Here is a 21,550-nt window from a genome sequence, read left to right as displayed (position 1 = left end):
CACTCTTCCCACAGATCAATCACATTAACCTCCTACCTGTATCTGCCTATCAACACCCCACCTAGCCTTCCCCAGCTCCACCTCCTCCCTCTGTTTATGTCTGTGCTCCCCTCCGCCTCCCCCGTGCTGATGAAGGATTGACTTTCTGTCCTCAGATGCTGTCTGATGTGCTGTGCTTTTCCAGCTTCATATCTATTGACTCTGGCTTCCAGCATCTGTGATCCTTACTGCCTCCTAGTAATGAACTGGTTTGTTAACTATAGAAATTTGGTGAGAGTTGCAGCTCTGAGTTCTTGTTAGTAACCAAATTCAGAAGAGAAGAGTATTTTTATTTGAAGATTTCAACTCCATGAAGTTGGAATGTTGTCAGCCATTGCGTGCCACATGTACTTCATTTAGCATTTAGTCAGCATGAATCATCAGTAAGACCAAAGTGAAAGCCAGGGCTTAGAAAATCCATCTTCAACATTGGCAACCTACTCTTGACAGCTACACATACTGTGGACAAATGGTTACTGACAGCTTGCCTTTTAGTGCTGTTATGTCAGAATTGAAAAGTCTTCTCTCGACTAACAGCAAATTCATTGCAAATGCCAAACAAATAGGATGATGGGCTGCTTGTTGGAGGATGGATTGCTGAGTGCAGACATACATCAGCAAACAGGAGACCTGATGCCCACCAAAAAAACTTCCTGTCCTCATGAGTCAGTCGCAACTCTTTTGGTTGGACCATGTAAACTGAAGAGGTGTTGCAGCATCGCCAAAGGCATGCTCTCTGGCTTAGGCATGAGATTAACAAGTCACCTATGTTTGTGACCCATGCATGTCAACATATGAGATCTCAGGTTGATTGACATTGACACTTGCTGACTGGAGTGCCTGGAGACACAGCTGGAAGGGCTTAGAAAATGCACAGGATGTAAGAAATAACCAAATACCAGAAAAGAGAACCCAACAGAAGGAAAAAGATCATCAGTTGGCCTTGAGTCAGTGCTCTTGACCTGAGCCAACTGTATAGGGGACTTTCACTCACCAATTACCTTCTGCATCTAAAACAGAGAACATGATCCAGACTTATGTTCGCTCCAGATGCATTCCATCATCTCCTGAAATGCATGGGTGACATCTCCAGGAACTGGGTGAGGGCACCTTGTTCAACAGGGTTAGAGCAGCAGTACAGTCTTCACATTGTGTTATAGCTTACATCGCTGCACTAATTTGTACACATTTCCAAGTGACTGTCAGGAATTGTTTCTGCTTCTGTTCGACCCATGTTTTATTTGCAAAGACTTTTTCTATACAGTTGGTAGCATCCGTCTATGGAATAAATAAAAGCAGGGCCTTGCTGTAGACTTTGCACATACCATCAGTTGAACTGAAGTAAGCTGAAGTGTCCTGCCAAAGTTGGCCCACTGAGGAATCGGTAGAAAGACTGGTGATTCATGATATGTTGTTATTCATGCTAGTCCTGCTACGCATAAACAGGAAAGCAAAGGCTTTAAACAGAGAAATTTTCAGTTGTCACAAATGCCATGAGTGAAAATAATGTTTCCCTGAATTTTCTCTGTTATATTATTCTGTTTTATAGCTCACTGAGGATCTGCACAACACACCAATGAACAATGAGATCAGAGAACTGGTGAAGCTGCTATCACAGCCCCATCTCAAGGTCAGAGCATGTAACCCGTGTTAGCATGAAGTCTAAATAAAACCCTTTTACTTGAGTTTTGTTGCCAAAGTTAGTTATCTTAAAAACTATAAAGAGAAAGAAGTTCTGTTCGAAGCCTAGATATGTTCATAAAATTTCAGCTTTGTCACTTTTCGTTCACTTTGTCAGTGCACTTTAAAGGATTAGCATTTGATGTAGTGAATTTCTTAACTCACGATCATCTTTGTTAACAGGCTTATTAAATGGAGTGATATGTAATAATCCAACTCTGATAAAAACATTTCTTGTGATTAAATGTATTTCAATAAATGTTATGAATTAGGCACAAATATGCAGTATCTAGAGTCTAGAATCTGAATCTGAATCTGAAAGATGTATTGCAAAACAGCCTTTGGAGACTCGGGTATTTCTGTTGACCAAGGTATTTTAGATGCATTGGTTTGTCCTTTGCTATGTTTTGAGAATTTCCTCTCCGACCAACTCAATTCATTTTCCCAATTGATATGCACCTAAAGAAGGTGAAAAAATTGAGCAAGAGGAATGATTGTGTTTATTACAATATTAAAAGCAATGTAAATGCAGGAATTTTGTTTTTTTAACTTTGTTCATGGGAGATAAGCATTGGTCGTCATGCTGTTATTCATTACCCATTTTTAATTGTAATGGAGAAGGTAGTGGCAAGTTGGCATCTTGAACCACTGCACTCCACATCATGGTTGTATACCCACAGCTGTAAGGGAGAGATTTCTCGAATTTTAACCCAGCAACAGGGAAGAAAAAATGATTGAGTTCCAAATCAGGATGTTGTGTGGCTTGGAGGGAAACCTACATGTGGTGTTCCGATGCACCAGATCAGAGGTTTGGAAGATGCTTTGGATGCAGGTTTCTCAAGTTACTGAGAACTGTAACATGACTGTTGCTGTATATCTGTGGTGAAGATGAAGAAGCAAGTGGACTGCTTTGTCCTTGATACTGTTAAACTGCTTGAATGTTATTGGAGCTGTACTCATCCATACAACTGGAGAATGTTTCATTACATTAGTGTAGATTTAGACACCGGTGTTGAAGAGTCAGGTACTGAGTCACTAATTGAAGGATTCCTAACCTTCATATGTTCATAAGTTTATAAGCCATAGAGGCAGAATTAGGCCATTCAGCCCCTTGAAGTCTGCTTCACCATTTAATCATGGCCGATATGCTCCTCACCCTCATTTTCCTGCCTTCTCCCCATAACGCTTCAACCCATGATCAATTAAAAATCTGTCTGACTCCTCCCTAAATTTAATTACTGTCCCTTTGACCTGCTGTTATAGCTGGTTCAGTTTATACTCGATGATAAGCTCCAGGACGTTCATGTTTGTGGATTCAAGCAAAGTTGTTAATGGTATTGTACATTGAGGAGAGATGGTTAGATTACATATTTTAATCATGCCCCCACACTCCTCACAGTGTTATTTCCAGTTTGTGTTCAACATGGAGAAGGACTGATTCATCAGCTGAGGGAAAAGGACTTGAGATCCAATAGTGCATGCAAGAATGGCAATCTCCTGGTGTGATGGATTTTTTGAACACTTGACCCAAGTCTGTCTTTTTATATTGCTGAGAGCTTCATAAATTTTTGGTTTCTGATTGAAATGATGTAATGTTTTTCTAAAATTCTCCATTTTTATTCAGTTTGGATAAAGCTTTTGAATGGATCCAACCTAAAAGTATAAGCATTTTCTGTGTAAGTTATCTGATCAAACATTTTGGTTCTGTACTAACCACAATTTTACAATTTAACTAAAACCGGCACTTCTGGCTCAGATTTGTATCATGTTGCATTTGGGGCATCCTTTTATTTTTGACACTGAACCTGATATCTGATTGCTTTAAAGTGTGAGCTGGTGCTGATATCCAGGTTCCAAAATTTAGGGAAGAGTAGCTCTGTGGATGTGGTCTCTGTTAGTTAAATTTCTAATGTTAGAATGTAGAAAATATGGTAGTTAGCTATTACATCTGAAATCTCTGTGATTCAACACCTCATTTGAGACCCTTTTTAACTTTTACGTTCAGAACATTTATCTAGTTATTTTTCAAACCTTGTGCAGGATGTGCAGCATAAACATTACAGTTGCTTCCAAATGGTCTTGAGTAGAGTCAGTCGTAGAATCACAGAGGCATACAGCATGGAAATAGACCTTTTGATCCAACCAGTCCATGCCAATCATGTTCCTAAACTAAACTATTTCCACCTGCCTGTGCTTGGCCCATATCCCTACAAACTATTCCTATTCATGAATTTCTCCAAATATCTCTTAAATGTTGTAACTATACCTGCATCCACCATTTCTCTGGATGTTCATTTCACACGCGAACCACTCTGTGTTTAAAAAAGAAGTTGCCCATCATATCCTTTTCATATATCTTTCTTCTCTCACCTTAAAAATATGCCCCCAAGTTTTGAAACCCCCACCCTTGGGCAAAAAATACTTGCTATTTTTCTTGTCTAAGCCCCTCATAATTTTATTAAACTCTAAGGTCAGCCCCTCAATCTCCAAGGGTCCAGTGAAAAATATGTCTTCACCTTTCCAATCTATTTTGATGTATCAACTCTCCTTTCCCAGAAACATCCTGGTAATTCTTTTCTGAGCCCACTCTATTTTAATAATATGCTTCCTAGAACAGGGTGAGCAGAACTGCACACCGTATTCCAGAAGAGGCTTCACCAAAGCTCTGTACAATCCCAACATGACATCCCAACTCATATGGTCAAATGTCTGAGCAATGGAGGAAAGTGGACTAAATACCTTCTTAACCACCCTGTCTACCCGTGACACAAATTTCAAAGAATTATGTACCTGAGCCCCTAGGTCTTCCTGTTCCACAATATTACCCAGGGTAATATCATTAATTGTCTAGGCCCTGTCCTTGTTTGTGTTACCAGTACACGGCGGCACGGTGGCTCAGTGGTTAGCACCGCAGCCTCACAGCACCAGGGACCTGGGTGCGATTCCACCCTCGGGTGACTGTCTGTGTGGAGTTTGCACATTCTCCCGCTGTCTGTGTGGGTTTCCTCTGGGTGCTCCAGTTTCCTCCCACAGTCCAAAAGATGTGCAGGCGAGGTGGATCAACCATGCTAAATTGCCCGCAGTGTTCAGGGGTGTTTGGGTTATAGGGGGATGGGTCTGGGTGGGATGCTTCAAGGGGCGGTGTGGACTTGTTGGGTCGAAGGGCCTGTTTCCACACTGTTGGGAATCAAATCTAATCTAATCAAATTACAATGCATCACATTTATTCTACTTAAACTCCACGTACCATTCCTCAGCCCATCGACACAGTTGATCAAGATCTCTAATCTCAGAAAACCTTCTTCATTGTCCACTGTGCCACCAATTTTGGTGTCATCTCCCAACTTAGTAACTGCACCTCTTATATTCTCATCCAAGGCATTTATATAAGTAATAAACAAAAGTGGACCCAGTACGGATCACTGTGGAAAGCCACTGGTCACAGGCCTCCAATCTGAAAAACAACCCCAAAAATGACGCAATTCAGCAATCCTCCTGCTGCTAAACTACTTCAATTTTTACTTCAGTGCAATGCCAAAAATAAGATAGACTGCATAATGTCATCATTCAATAAATGTAAAATAATAATTTAAATTATTCTGTTTGTTTAAAATGACAGATAAAGGTGATTTTTGGCTGCTCATTTAGACAGATTTGCCTTTTTTCTTACTGCTTTTCTTAAAACATACCTTTGAAGATGGTTGCTGTTGACATGTATAATAAAACCATTCCATTGCCTCGGGTCACAATGTACAAAGTTATAGAGGTTACTTGGTAGCAGCTCAGGAAAAAAGTTTGGCAAAGCGTAATATCCCAGCATCTGAGAGATTTTGACATGTCTTCCAAAGTACATGGCAGCATTCACAAATATCCATTTTTCTGGGGGTTTTTTTGCTGTTTGTTTTCAACATTAGCATTAGCAAGAAAGGCAGCTCAGGATACATTCTCGCTGTGGGAGTTTAGAGCTCCCTATTTAAAATGATACCTGCCAACCGTTCATTATTGTAAATTTACAACAGTAAATATTTTTTTAAAAAAGTTGACTAAAATATACATTGCTTATGCCCTGTGCAAAATTTTGATGTTGAAGTATAGAAATAAAAAATATTGTGTCGCAGCTCCTGAAAAATGCCCTTTTTTGCCTCAAACGTTGTCCGGAAATCTGTGGAGTTTCAGTCAGAGGAGGCACAAGGCTACCAGCAGTGTTGCATCACAGCTAGTATCATCAGTTTTTTGTGTTATGGCTGCTCAGTGGCACAATTGCTAGGGGCTTAGTTTCAGCAGAAAACAGCTTGATTGGTATTTTAGGTAAGCAGTGTCATTGTTTAATAAGAAAAGTTCAAGTTGAGGCACTGCCATATAGCATTTTGAGGTATGTTAAAACATAAATTAGTTTTAAATAAACTTCTTCAGTAATTCATATACCACTCACTACACCACATGTTGATAGCTGTTTTTCAACTACTGAGCAAACTTATCTAATTGCATTTATCTCTGTTTCTAACATTGTGAAGGGCTGTGTCTGAAAGCTAGCAAGCATCGAGAGCATCTTCAGGGCTTTTCCATCCCAGCCAAAAACTAACAAGGGCCGTAAGGCCATTTGCTACATTCTAAAGCATGACAAAAATGATTGTTCGTACCCTAAACTGTCTTGTTGGATTTTGGGGAGATGGCAGGCACTGCAGTCATGTCACTGTACTTACAGTCCAGAAGCTTTCGTTACATGTGTTCAAATCCCACAATGGCAGCTGGTGGAATTTGCATTCTACTACTAAATCTTGAAATAAAAATCTAATCTCAGAAACAGTGATCATAAAACCATTGTTCGTTATCATACAAAACACACTGATGCCATTGAGGGAAGGAAATGTGCCAGCCTTACTTTGGCCTACATGTGATGCCAGACCCTCAGCAATGTGGTTGTCTCTTAACTGTCTTCTGAAATCGCTGATCTAGGCACTCAGTTATATCAGACTGCTGCAGAGTCTCAAAATGAATTAAACTAATGGACTGCTCAACACTGATCAAAAATAACAACACAATAACCAGCCCTGCAAAGTTGTCCTTACAAACCTCTCGAACCATACCAAAACTAGAACAACTGTCTAGAAGTCGGTCAAACAGCCTAACATTTTTAAACTCATTCAGTTATGATTCAGACACAATGTCCCAGACATCACCATCACCACCCCTGAATATGCTAATTTCCCCTCGAAGCACTGAGTGGCCAGGCAAAGCGCAGAGTCATACCACTGGGAGAAAGTTGCCCTAGAAATTTTCAACATTGACTCCGTACTCATGAAGTTACATGCCTTCAGGCTGAAGGAACTTGAAGGTGGCATCGAGGAGCCTTAACAAAACTGGAATGGCAGTCAGAAGGAAAGCTGTCTATTGGTTTAAGATGTACTTAGGACAAAGGAAGACTATTGCAATGGATGGAAGTCAATGATTTAATTTCATGACGTTATTGTCGGAGTTCCATATCATAATGTCCTACGCCCAACAAGCTTCAGCTGCTTCTTACTGACCTTCCCTCCATTGTTAGTTCAGAAATCAGGTGTTTGTTGATGATTGCACAAATTCAGCATCATTCACAATTCCTGAAATGCTGAAGCAGATTGTGTCTATATGTAGCAAAACCAGGACAAAATTCAGGGTTAGGCTGATAAGTTGCAAGTAAAATTCACATCGTACAAGTGCTAAACAATGACCATCTTCAACAAATAAGATTCTGGCCATTTACCTTTGATATTCATTGGCTTTACTGTTGCTGAATCCCCCATTGTTAATATGCTAGAGATTTCTATTGACCAGAGACTTCACTGGACCAGCCGTATATCTGCTCTTGTTACAAAAGATGAGAAGCTAGGATTTCAGCAGCTTGTATCTTCCTAAAGCCTGTCTGAAGCACAGTTTAGGAGTGTGATGGAATGTGTTCTTCACTTGCCTGGATAAATGCAACTCTTAAGCTCAATATAATCCAAGGCAAAGTCATCCATTTGATTGACAACCTATCACCTCAAATATTCACATCCTCTACCACCAGCGCAGTGACAGCAATGTATCATCTACAAAATGTGCTGCAGTAACTCACCATCTTTTGACAGCTACTTCCAAATCCGCAGCTTCTACCGTGTCAAAGGGCATCAGGTGCATGGGTCTGTACCATCACCTACAAGTTCACTTCCAAGACCCACATCATGACTTGGAACCACATCACCATTCCTTCACTGTTTCTGGACCAAAATCCTGGAACTTGCTTCTCGCACTTTAGGTGTGCCAACCTCACCCACCAGTGCAGACATTCATTCAAGCAGCTTATCACCCCAAGAGTAATTAGGAATGGTCACCAAATTAGAAGTTATGAAATCCTGACATTGTGGAAACAGGCCTTTCAGCCCAACAAGTCCACGCCAACCCTCTGAGCGTCCTACCCCGCCCATCTCCCAATAACCCACCTAAGCTACACTTCCCTGAACACTATGAGCAATTTAGCATGGCCAGTGTACCTGGCCAGCACATCTTCGGACTGTAGGAGGAAACCAGAGCACCGGATGGAAACCCACTCAGACGTGGGGAGAATGTGCAAACTCCTCACAAACAGTCACTCAAGGGTGGAATCAAACCCAGGTCCCTGGTGCTGTGAGGCAGCAGTGCTAACCACTGTGCCATCCCAATAAATGGGTATCTAGTCAGCAATGCCCATATCCGGTGAAAGAATAAATATAACATTATCAGGCATAGATTCCAGTGCTCTCTTCAGCCTTGAAATATTGGGTGTTTTATGCTTATATGTGAACCCTGATACTGCTAATGTTATAACCTTGTTTCAGTTCTGTTCCATTGTGCAAATGTGATGGCTGCAAAACAGAAATTGCTCATTCAGCTTCCTCACCGACCCATGATGGACTGAATGGCTTTCCTTTTATCACAAATCTTTGTAGTTCCCTTCTAGGGCTGCTGCTGATGCGAAGTCATTTACTTGCAAATTGTGTTGAACTAATTACAATCCCAGTTGATGGTACTATCAGATAAGCCAAATCTCAGAATGAAACATGGATTGATAAATTGTACTTCTATGAACAAAATTAGTTAACATAATGGACGTCACAAAAGCGTAGTCATTTGAGGTTTTAGAGTTTAAGAATAGAAGTTTATTACAGATAATGTGAAAACAATGAAAGAAGCAAACAAAGCGATCCAAATGCAGAAAATAGTTTGAAAGATCAGTAAACACACAGGAAAGCCAAGTCTTATCCCTTTCCTGACACTATCCTTTTGCAGAGACTCCAGTCCGGTGAAATTACACCTTAAAATCTCAAGAGCTTTAAGTTTGACTGAACTGATTCTCTCCAGTCTTTTCCTGTAAATTGCAAAATCTTCTGACATGAATACTTTCAAACCTGAGAGTTTAGACTTTCACAGCTTCTGTAATCTGGGAGATTTCTAGGTCTAAAGAAAAAAGGAAAAAGAAAATTACAGCGCAGGAACAGGCTCTTTGGCCCTCCAAGTCTGCGCTGATCCAGATCCTCTATCCCGACCTGTCTCCTATTTTCCAAGGATCTGTATCCTTCTGCTCCCTGCCCATTCATGTATCTGTCTAAATACATCTTAAATGACACTACCATGCCTGCATCTACCACCTCTGCTGGCAACGCTTCCAGGTACTCACCACCCTCTGGGTAAAGAACTTTCCACGCATATCTCCCTTAAATCTTTCCCCTCTCACCTTGAAGTTGTGACCTCTAGTAATTGAGTCCCCCACTCTGGGGGGGGGGGAAAAAGCTTCCTGCTATCCACCCTGTCTATACCTCTCATGATTTTGTAGACCTCAGTGAGGTCCCCCCGCATTCTCCGTCTTTCTAATGTAAATAATCCTAATCTACTCAACCTCTCTTCATAGCTGGCAACATCCTGGTGCACCTCCTCTGCATTCTCCCCAAAGCATCCACATCCTTTTGGTAATGTGGTGACCAGAACTGTACGCCGTATTCCAAATGTGGTTGAACCAAAGTCCTATACAACTGTAACATGACCTGCCAACTCTTGTACTCAGTGCCCCATCCGATGAATGAAAGCATGCTGTATGCCTTCTTGGCCACTCTATCCACCTGCGTTGCCATCTCTAGGGTACAATGGACCTGAACACCCAGATCTCTGTGCATCATTTTTCCTGTTTCAGGTTGACAAGTTGTAAGAAAAGGGATGCCAAAGGGCTTAATGTTAGGTCCTCCACTGTTTGAAATCTACATCAATGACTTGGATGTGTGGACCAAATGTGTGCTAACTAAATTTGCTGAAACCACCAAGATATTTAGGAAAGCAACTTATTTAGATGATAACCTATTTACATTAGTTGCAGGTTTGCAAAGTGAATAAGCAAAAATCTGACAGATGGACTGCAATATGGCAATATACAATACGTTGGGAATGACATTACATAGGAAATTAGAGACACATGCAACAAAGGAACATGTATAATTATGATTGACTCTAATCTGCATACAGATTGGGGAAATCAAATCCCTAACACTACTGTGCAGGAGGAATTTCTGCATTGTATACAGGTTAGTTTTGTGGACCAAAACGTTGAGGAATCAATTAGAGAAGAGGCCATCCTAGACTGGGTATGGTGCAGTGAGCAAGGAATACTCAGCAATCTAGTTGTACAAGGCTCTTTGGGGATGAATGACACTAATTAAGATGGAGAACAATGTAGCCAAATCTGCAGTTAGAGTCCTGAATATAACTATAGGAAACTATAATGGTATGAGGTGCGAGTTGGCTTTGATAGATTGTGGGATTGAGAACATTACTTAAAGGGATGAGGATGGGAAGAAAATGGCAAATGTTCAATGAGCTCATGGGTGAACTGTGACAACAGTTCATTCCTGCATGGTGAAAATATAAAATGTGAAAGGTGACAAAACTGTGGCTTACCAGAGAAATTAGAGATAATGTCAGATTTAAGGAAGAGGCTTTCACATGGCCAGGAAAAACAATAGGCCTGTGGAGTGAGAGCAGCTTTGCATTCAACAAGGGAGGACATAGGGATTGGTTAAGAACGAGTAAATAGAGTATGAGAGTTAGCTTGTGGGGAATATAAAAACTGACTAAAATGTTTTGAGAGGCATTTGAAGAAAAGATTGGTGAATAAAAACGTTGGCCCTTCAGAAACAGGAGTTTATAATGAGGAACAAAGAAATGACTGATCATCTCAATATGTACTTGGGATCTGTGTTCACAATGAAGGAGACAAAAACCAGCAATTGTAGGGAGCACAGAGTTAAGTGAGAAGGAGGAGCTAAAGGAAATCTGTATTAGTATTTGCCAGACTGATTCCTGGATTGACAGGACTGAAGTATAATGAGAGCTTGAATTGGTTAGCATAACACTCGCTGAATTTCAGAATGGTAAAGGGCATCTCATAGAAACCTATAAAATTCTAGTGGGACTAGATGAGGTAGGTGCAGGAAGGATGTTCCCAATGCTGGGGGAGTCAACAACCACAGGTCAAGGTCTAAGGCTCCAGAATAGATAATTTAGGGCTAAGATGAGTGGAAATTCAGTCAACCAAAGTCAATGGAAGTTGCTATCACAGAAAGCAGTTCAAGCCAAATGATTGTATGATTTTAGGAAAAGGTTGGATGTAACACTTGAGTCTAACGGGGACAAAGCAGGAACAGCCTGTTGAGTTAGATGATGATCCATAGTCACAATGAATCATGGAGGCAATGGCCTAGTGGTATTATTGCGGGACTATGAATTCAGAAGCTCAGCTAATATTCTGGGGCTGCTTGGCCTGCTGTGTTCATCCAGCCTCACATTTTATGGTCTTGGAATCTCCAACATCTGCAGTTCCCATTATCTCTAATATTCTGGGGACCCTGGTTTGAATCCAGCTATGGCAGATGATGGAATTTGAGCTCAATAAAAAAATTTGGAGTAAATGACTATGAAATCATTGTTGATTGCCAGGAAAAACTCACCTGGCTCACTAATGTCCTTCAGGGAAGGAAATCTGCCATCCCCTCAAAGCCTACAAATTACGCCATTGTGTTGACTGTTATCTGCCCTCTGAAATTGCCTTGCAAACTGCTCAGTTACATCAGTATCAAAGGCAACTATAAATACTGGCCAGTCAATAACAGCCATGTTCAAGGAATGAATAAGTAAGAGTAGCCTTGAAGGATTGAATGGCCTATTCCTGCTCCTATTTTCTGTGCATTTATGAGAAACTGTGAATTCTTTCACTTTGGCTAGAAGAATAGAAAAGAGATATATTTAAATGGCCTGAATGTTCTGAATCCCACACACATAATAAAATAGGACGTGACAACACAAGTTGACATTTGGCCCTTCACGTATCGCTCACCATCCAATAGCTGATCCGTTTGAGCTCTCAACTCCATTCCCCCGTCTGCGGGCCCCATCACCTCCATAACCCTTGAATCCTTTGTCTAAAGAAAACTATCCATCTCAGCCTTGAATACATGAAGTGACCCAATCTGTGCTGTTTTCACAGGATCAGACTAACAATGCTCTCAGAAAAAAAATCATCTCATCATCTTCTTAGGAATGGCGCATGATATTCTAAAACTGTGTCCTCTCATTCTGGACTTTTCTACAATAGGAAACGTCTTCTCAGAGGCTAACCTGTGATTGGGCAAGGAAGTAGCACATGTAACAAATTATTGGAAAGCTTAAAATTATCCACTTTGGAAGGCAGCGTGGAGAAGCTGACTCTTTTCCAACACAATTTTGAATATTTTCAGGTCTTTTAAGAGATTTAGTTGGCCTTTCCTATGCATCACTCAGTTAAAATGTAGCTTCAGCAAGCAGTTAGGAAGGCAAGTGCGACATTTATGGCCAGGAGTACACAAAAGTCTTGCTGCAATACAGGATATTGACGGAACGGTACCTGGAGTACTGTTATCATTTTGATCTTTTAATGCAGGACGGATATAATCACTGCGGATGTGGTGCATTGAAGGTTTCACTTGACTTGTTAGAAGATGGTCCTCTTTGAGATTGTGTGAAAAGATCCTGTAATCTCCTGGAGCTTAGAAGGTTTACAAATGATCCCCTTGAAACATATAAACTTCTTTGAGGCTTGACAGGTTAGATGCAAAGTGGTTGGATTGAGATGAGAAATGTCTTCACTTACGTGGCTTCTCAATCTTTGGAATTCACTCACAGAAGACTATGTTCAAAAGTGGGATTGATTGATTTTTTTGAGCATTCAGGGAATTGAGGGAATGTACGGTTAAGTCAAAGAAAAGAAAGAGTTGATGTCAAAGTTCAGTCATGGTCTTATTGAATAGCAGAACAAGTTCAAAGAGTTGGATGGCTGATTGCTCTTAAAATGTACGTCCTATTAAATGTTGGTACTTTTTTCCAAGCTGAGAGAATCTTAAAAAAAACCATTTCAGAACTGTGGGATATAATCCGAGGAAAGCATTATTTTCAAATGACTGAGATAAATATCAATGTAAGTTAAATTATATATGTAGTACATAACATGTACTACAATGAAAGTTATGTGCTGAGTCAGAGAAAATGGGTGACATTCTTAACGAGTACTTCGTATCGGTATTCACCAAGGAGAGGGATATGACAGATGTTGAGGTTAGGGATAGATGATTGCTTACTCTAGGTCAAGTTGACATAAGGAAGGAGGAAGTGTTGGGTATCCTAAAAGTCATTAAGGTAGGCAAGTCCCCGGGTCCGGATGGGATCTATCCCAGGTTACTGAGGGGAGCGAGAGAGGAAATAGCCGGGGCCTTAACAGATATCTTTGCAGCATCCTTAGACATGGGTGAGGTCCCGGAGGACTGGAGACTTGCTAATGTTGTCCCCTTGTTTCAGAAGGGCAGCAAGGATAATCCAGGTAATTATCGACTGGTGAGCCTGACGTCAGTGGTAGGGAAGCTACTGGAGAAGATACTGAGGGATAGGATCTATTCCCATTTGGAAGAAAATGGGCTTATCAGTGCTAAGCAACATGGTTTTGTGCAGGGAAGGCCATGTCTTACCAACTTAATAGAATTCTTTGAGGACGTGACAAGGTTGATTGATGAGAGAAAGGCTGTAGATGTCATATACGTGGACTTCAGTAAGGCGTTTGATAAGGTTCCCCATGGCAGGCTGATGGAGAAAGTGAAGTCACATGGGATCCAGGGTGTGCTAGCTAGATGGATTAAAAAACTGGCTAGGCAACAAGAGACAGACAGTAGTAGAAGGGAGTTTCTCAAATTGGAGACCTGTGACTAGTGGGTGTTCCACAGGGATCTGTGCTGGGACCACTGTTGTTTGTGATATGTGTAAATGATTTGGAGGAAGGTGTAGGCGGTCTGACCAGCAAGTTTGCAGATGACACTAAGATTCTGGAGTAGCAGATAGTGAAGGGGACTGTCAGAGATTACGGCAGAATATAGATAGAGTGGAGAGTTGGGCAGATAAATGGCAGATGGAGTTCAATCCGGGCAAATGCGAGGTGATGCATTTTGGAAGATCAAATTCAAGAGCGAACTGTACAGTAAATGGAACAGTCCTAGGGAAAATTGATGAACAGAGAGATCTGGGTGTTCAGGTCCATTGTTCCCTGAAGGTGACAACGCAGGTCAATAGTGTGGTCAAGAAGGCATATGCCATGCTTTCCTTCATTGGACGGGGTATTGAGCACAAGAGTTGGCAGGTCATGTTGCAGTTGTATAGGACTTTGGTTTGGCCATGTTTGGAGTACTGGCTACAGTTCTGGTCGCCACATTACCAAAAAGATCTGGATGCTTTGGAGAGGATGCAGAGGAGGTTCACCAGGATGTTGCCTGGTATGGAGGGTGCTATCTATGAAGAGAGGTTGAGTAGATTAGGATTATTTTCATTAGAAAGACGGAGATTGAGGGGGGACCTGATTGAGGTCTACAAAATCATGAGAGGTATAGACAGGGTGGATAGCAAAAAGCTTTTTCCCAGAGTGGGGGACTCAATTACTAGGGGTCATGAGTTCAAAGTGAGAGGAGGAAAGTTTAAGGGAGATATGCGTGGAAAGTTCTTTACACAGAGGGTAGTGAGTGCCTGGAACGCGTTGCCAGCGGAGGTGGTAGACGCAGACACGTTAGCGTCTTTTAAGATATATTCGGACAGGTACATGGATGGGCAGGGAGCAAGTGGACACAGACCGTTAGAAAATAGATGACAGGTTAGACAGAGGATCTCGATCGGCGCAGGCTTGGCAGGCCGAAGGGCCTGTTCCTGTGCTGTAATTTTCTTTGTTCTTTGAGTCTTAAATTATCTTGCTTAACACTAATAGACAAATCTTTAATATTTATTGGAAACTGACTGCAAGCAAAGGCAGTTAACACTTGGCCAGTTGCTTCCTTCAGAAAAGAGCTGGGTAGTTCAGCAAAGTGAAGAGTGAGGAGGTCAAATGCTCCATGAGACATAGGTTTTTTGCTTCTGACATGGAAAAGATGATGCACTTGTCTGTCAACGATAATAGATCAAGATCAGGTTTTGGAGATAGAAGATATAACGTTGAGGTTTTATTTTAAGTTCAAGCGGCATTTATGCAACATATTTTTCATGGAGGAAATAGATGAAGCAGAATTTCATAAGTACTAGGAGTGGGAGCAGACAGTTGATTCTCTCGAGCCTGCTGCATCATTCATTGCAATAATGGCTGATCACATCTCGGCCTCAACTCCACTTTCCTGCCAGTCTCCTTCACCCTTCAACACATTGGTAATTTAAAAAAACATTCTACCTCTTCCTTAAATTTTCCCACCATCCCAACATTTCACAACACTGTGAGAGTCATTACTCCTCATTTCTGATTTAAATCTGTTACCCGTTATTCTAGGATGATGACCTCTCTTTCTAGATTGCCCCACAAGAGGAAACATCTGCTCTACATCTACTTTGTCAGTCTGCTTTAACATCTTATTTACCTCAAGTAGATCTCCTCTCATTCTTCTAAATTTGAGAGTATTGGCCTAAACTACTCAATCTCTCCTCCTAAGACAAACCCCTCATTTACGAAATCAGTCTTGTGAATCTCTCTGAACTGCTTCCAATGCAACTACTTTTCTCTTTCAGGGACCAAACTGTACACAGTACTTCAGGTCTCAACAATGTCTTGTACATTTGCAGCAACTCTTCCCTACTTTAATATTCTAATCCTTTAATAATAAATACCAAAATTTCATTTACCTTCCTTATTACTTACGGTGCCTGCACGATTTTCAGTGATTGATGCATGAGGAAGCCAAGTTTTTCTGTATCAAAGCACTTTGAGGTTTCTCTCCATTTAGGTAATAAGTTGCTTTTTTATTTTTCTGATCAAAATGGATGATCTCATATTTGACCACATTAAACTCCATCTGCCAAATTTTGGTCGTTTGCCAAACCTACATATCCATTTATAAATTCCTTATTTCCTCATTGCAACTTTCCTTCCTACCTATTTAAGTGTCATCTGCAAATTTGGCTATAGTGCCTTCTGTCTCTGCATCTTGGTCATAATCTGCATTGTCAATAGTTGGGGCCCAAGAACCAAAGCCTGTGGCACTGCACTAGTTACAGCTTGCCAATCAGAAAAAGACCCATTTGTCCTAATTCTCCGCTTACTGTTGGATAGCCAATTCTCGATCCAAACTCTTAAACTATCCCTAATCCCATATGATCTCATTTGGTGTATTACCCTTTTGTGTGGCTTCCCATCAAATGCCTTTTGGAAGTCCAGATATGCACATGCACAAGATGTCCATTATCCACTGTGTTTGTTACATCTTCAAAAAAGTCTTTTTGATTTGACCTTCATAAAACATTGCTGACAGATGGGCTGAGTTTTGACATTCCAAATGTCCTGTTAGTACTTCCTATTGCGAATCGATTTTTTTCTCCCTTGCCCGGTCTCTTCCCACTTACATCAGTGATTCCTCTGACACTTCACCTCAGTCTCAGAATTTCTGGTTCACAGGATCCAGCCACCTCCTCTTTATTATGACTTGACATGCCAATCACCCATCAGGGTAGTCTCAGGGCTGTCCGCTTCTACCTGGAGAAAAGGTCTGAACTATTCCCATCCACCAGCACCCTCCTCTAACCGGATGAACTCGTCCTCACTCTGAACAACTCCTCTTTTTATCTCCACTCATTTTCTTCAGATCGAAGGCGTGGCCATGGGTACCTGTATCGGCCCCCATTATTATACCTGTTTCTTTTTGGGATACCTGGAGCATTCCTTGCTACAGTCCTATTCCAGCCCCTGTCCACAACTCTTTCTCTAGTATATCAATGAACTTTTTGGTGCTACTTCCCTCTTTTGCCTGGAATTGGAAAAGTATCAATTTCGCTCCCAGTTTCAATCTTGCTGTCACCTTCATCTGGTACATATCTAACTCCTTCCTTCTGTTCCTCAACATGTTTCCATTTCTGGAGATAGGCTGGCTGCCAATGTGCACTACAAACTAACCGACTACCACAGTTATCTTAACTATGCTTCCTATAAAGATTCCATTCCCTTGGTTCCTCCATCTCATTGCATCTGTTCTGATGAATGCCAGCTTCAACAAGGTGACCTCTAAAGTACCCATCTTCTCCATCAATCATGGATTCTCTAATGCTAAAGTTGACAGGCTCCTTTTTTGGGTCTGACCCATCTCCAGCACTTCAGCCCCCATCAGCTCTCTTCCCTCTCTCATCAGCAATGGGGTCTCCCTTATCCTCAACTCCCATCCCACCAGCATCCACATCCAGAGGATCATTAACCACTATTTCCACCACCTCCAGAGGGATGCCACCACCAGACACACATTCCTGTCCCCTTCCTTATCAGGCTTCCACATGGACTGACATCTCCAAGATACCCTGATACACTCCTCCTTCACTTACAACACCTTGTCCCCCACACACCGCCCCACGACACCTTCCCCTGCAACTAAAGAAGGCGTAACACCTGCCCATTTACTTCCTCCCTTCTCAGTATCTAAGGACGCAAACACACCTTCCAGGTGAAGCTGCACTTTTCCCTCAATCTAGTCTATTGCATTCGCTGCTCACAACGTGGTCTCCTCTACTTTGGGGAGAACAAAATGTTGACTGGGTGACCGTTTTGCAGAACACCTGCATTCTGTCTGCAAATAAGATTTGAGCTTACAGTTGCTTGCCACTTCAGCACACCACCTTGTTTCCTGGCCAGTATCTCTTTCTCAGGCTTGAGATATTGCTCCAGTGAAACTCAGCACAAGTTGTAAGAACAGCACTTGAGTTTCTACTTGGGAACACTTATAGCCTTCTGGACTCCACATTAATTCCAACAATTTTAAGGCTTGAGGCATCTTGTCCATGTCCTTACCCCAACCAAATTACATGCAAGACTTTGTAATCACATGGTCTGTTTTTGCAGAAAAGCCTTTGTTAGCCACAAATAGTCACCATTAGGACCTCTTCATTCTCCTCAGATGATCGTTATCTACTCCACATCCTATCCAAACACCCATCTGTCTCTTTGGGCTATCTCCACCTACCATTTACTTTTTAACCTCTTCTCCCCCCATACCCATCTTCTGCATAAAAACCAACCTTTTCTGAACTACTGTAAGTTAATTCTGTTTTATCTGCAAGGATGCTGCCAGACCTGCTGACATTTTCCAGCAATTTCTGTTTTATTTTCTGATTTCCGGCATTCCCAGTTTATTTTATTACTTCCTTACTAATGGGATGTAGCCATTTCTCAATTGCAGATGATAAACTAACTGGTCTATAGTCTTCTATTTTCTGCATCACTCCCTTTTTGAATCAGGACATAGACTACAGGTAGACGATATGAGGAGGAAGTTTAATGGAATGAATGATCTTTTTATTGAACTGTGCCAAAATGATAATTGAATATCATGTTGCTAAGTTTAACAGTCAATTTTGAACTTCATGTCAGCAAATCTTGGAAGTAAACAGTGATGTGCTTCAAACAAGTCACTTAGAAAACCAGAAATGGCGATGGTTCAAAGTACCTTATATGCACATTTCTGAATGTAGCTTTTGCTTAGTCTACAGAGCACGATCCAAGTTAATATTTTTGTCTGGTAGCATTAACATCCAGTTGTGGTCTTTCCCACTGAATTTGGTGTAAAATGGAGTCTTTGTAAATTTCTAAAACAACATTTACTGCCCAATGTGGCTGCTTTCTGCCTGGGTCGGGTAGTGTGCCCAGCAGCAACTTGTACATTGCAAAAACTGTCCAAGCAATTTAAATCAAGTTTTTACATTTACATCTGCACAGAGCTGGACTGCTTTGTGAAGAGTTTTCAAAAAAAAATTGAAATGAAATTGGACTGAGAATTCTGCATCAATCCAAAACTTAACAATTTGCTTTTATAGACCATTTATACTGTGAAATGCTAGCCAATTCGAGCTCTTTGTCAGCAACTTGTGTGAATGATAGTCCAGATTGTATTTACATAACTGGCATGTCGTCATCTTAAAGGGACACTTTGCCACAGTAGCTAATTCACAAAAGTAGGGTGATTGATCAAGTGACTCCAGGGCTTGAACAGACCACTCACCCCTTGATCCTTTTCTGTCATTCAATGTGATCATGGCTGATCTGATTTTCACCATCCTGTGATGACATTTCCTGCCTCTTGCTCATAAAGAATATTTCTACCTTTACCTTGAAACTATTCAGAGATTCTACATGAACCTTTTAAGGAGTGGAGTTCACAAAACTCATGCAGTTTCCTACTTACTGTCCCCCTCCATTTTTAAATGAGCTATTTAATGATTATTGCTGAAATGGTAGAAAAAGGAGTCTGTAAATTTCTAAAACAACATTTACTGCCCAGTGCAGCTGCTTTCTGTCTGGGCTGGGTAGTGTTCCCAGCAGCAATTTGTACATTTCAAAAATCTGTTACTTTATTAACTCTGTTCTAAATATCTGAAGAAACCTGTACTATCTTTTTATATTTCTAGTTAGCTTTCTCTCATAGTCCAATTTTTCTCGTCTTGTTAATCTTGTAGTTGTGTTTTAATATTTCTATGTAATTTCTCATCTTCTGACACCCATCTTGGTGCAATTATAAGCTTTCTTGTTTATATTTTATGCTACACCTAAGTTTTTTTCATATTCCACGAATAGTGGATTCATCCCTTAGAATTTTTCTTCCTCATTTGAATGTATCTATTCTGTGTATTCTGAAACATCACCATTGCATCACACTGCATTTCTATTGAGAAGTAAGAGTGGAAATACATCTGAGGGGAGATGATAGGCTAAAATACATGAAACTGACAGCTGTACATCAGTTGGTCTTCCCATGTGGGACCTAAGGATTTGGGAACAGAAGTAGAAGAACAGAACAGAAGTTCTAGTATGGGTTCTTCAGTCATTCATGCAAGTTTAGGCCAAATTTCTGGATTATTTTTAAAGAATGTTTATTAATAGACTGTACATGATGGTACGGCAATAGAACATCATGCTGTGTGCTGTACAGGTCCCAACCTCCTGGCATGCTACTGCATCATGACCACTGTTAAAGTTATATGACAGTTAATCTCAGAGGTTTACCTACATATTTCTTAAAATCTGTCTCTACAATGCCCGTTCAGCCATTCGAGCCAGTTGTGCCATTCACTGAAGTCGTGGCAGATCTGGTTATGGTTTGGATTCCACTTTTCTATCTGATACCCATTATATTAAATACTTATTTTCTAGAGGAACAGACATTTATAAGCTAACAGTCAAGAGCAAAACAGTTATTTATCTCTGACCAATGAGCAACACCTTCTAAACTGCCACTGCTGGTTCTCATCTGACCATCAGAGGAAACACCCTGCCTATAAAATGATCTTGGACTCTTGCACGTTTCATTAATATTCTCATTCTTCTAAAATCTGACTGGTATATGCTCAACACAATGTGGAGCTGGAGGAACACAGCAGGCCAGGCAGCATCAGAAGAGCAGGAAAGTTAACGTTGGGTCAAGACCCTTTGGTGTGTTGTCTGTGACTCCAGCATCTGCAGTTCTTGCGATATCCTGGTATATACTCAATGTGTTTATTTTTATTTTGTCATAATAAAAGCCTTTCATCCCAAGATTCTATCTCAATAATATACTTTTTCAAACAAGATAAAAATTATATATAATGCTCCAAGTGTCACCTCATCAAGCCTCTGTTCAAATCTCCTTCCTCTTTTGTTTCAATCTATTCGTGAGATGTGGACATTGCTGGCTGAATTAGTCTGCTTATCCCTCCTACCCCTTGTGCAGGAATCTGTTGCTAAACATGGGGAAATGTAAGTGGAGTCAAGGCTGGTAAGGACAATGAGAATAGAGCCTTGGGTAGCTTCACATTGACAGAAGGTGGAATATGTGGGGCAGTTAAACTGCATTCGGAGGTTAAAAAAAAAAGATGGTTGCAGGTTTCAGCAACAGATGAGCTAAGGCAGATTGGAATTGAGGGATGTGAAGGAAGTCAAAAAGATGGGCTTACTGGTGGTATAAGCATACAGAAAAGTTCATCTCAGGATCAGGTGTCGCACTGAGGATGTGAAGAATCTGGCTGAACCTGATACAGCTGCCTGGGAGAGGAACAATGTCATTAGCTGGGCAGCACATTTAGTCATAGAGACCAAGGAAATGGCCCCTTTCTTCCCAATGTTTCATGGAGATAATTTCTTGTGATGAGTAATGGATGTTGGACAAGCAGTTTGAGAATGAGTGTTCAAGAAAGATGTTGAGGTAGAATTAGGTGGTGTTGATATACATTTGGAAGCTGGGAATCTGCTGAGGTGAATGTTGGATAAAAGTAGATTCTTGGAAGACACCATGAA

At 41.0% G+C, this 21,550-nt stretch overlaps 1 protein-coding gene across 18 annotated transcripts in view; it reads left to right on the top strand.

Moving 5' to 3' along the window:
- mpp7a (MAGUK p55 scaffold protein 7a) overlaps positions 1-21,550 on the top strand; it is a 400,728-nt gene that overhangs the window by 256,344 nt on the left and 122,834 nt on the right. For all 18 annotated transcript variants that reach the window (XM_059639113.1, XM_059639088.1, XM_059639095.1 and 15 more), the window contains one exon: positions 1,589-1,669. In XM_059639113.1, the coding sequence (XP_059495096.1) occupies positions 1,589-1,669 (81 nt within the window). The remainder of the gene's footprint in view (positions 1-1,588; positions 1,670-21,550) is intronic.

The sequence above is a fragment of the Stegostoma tigrinum genome, chromosome 2 (genome assembly GCF_030684315.1).
Source record: "Stegostoma tigrinum isolate sSteTig4 chromosome 2, sSteTig4.hap1, whole genome shotgun sequence".
Classification (NCBI taxonomy): Eukaryota; Metazoa; Chordata; class Chondrichthyes; order Orectolobiformes; family Stegostomatidae; genus Stegostoma; species Stegostoma tigrinum.
Note: the sequence above shows the minus strand (reverse complement) of the source record. Positions and strands in the feature narration are given on the sequence as shown.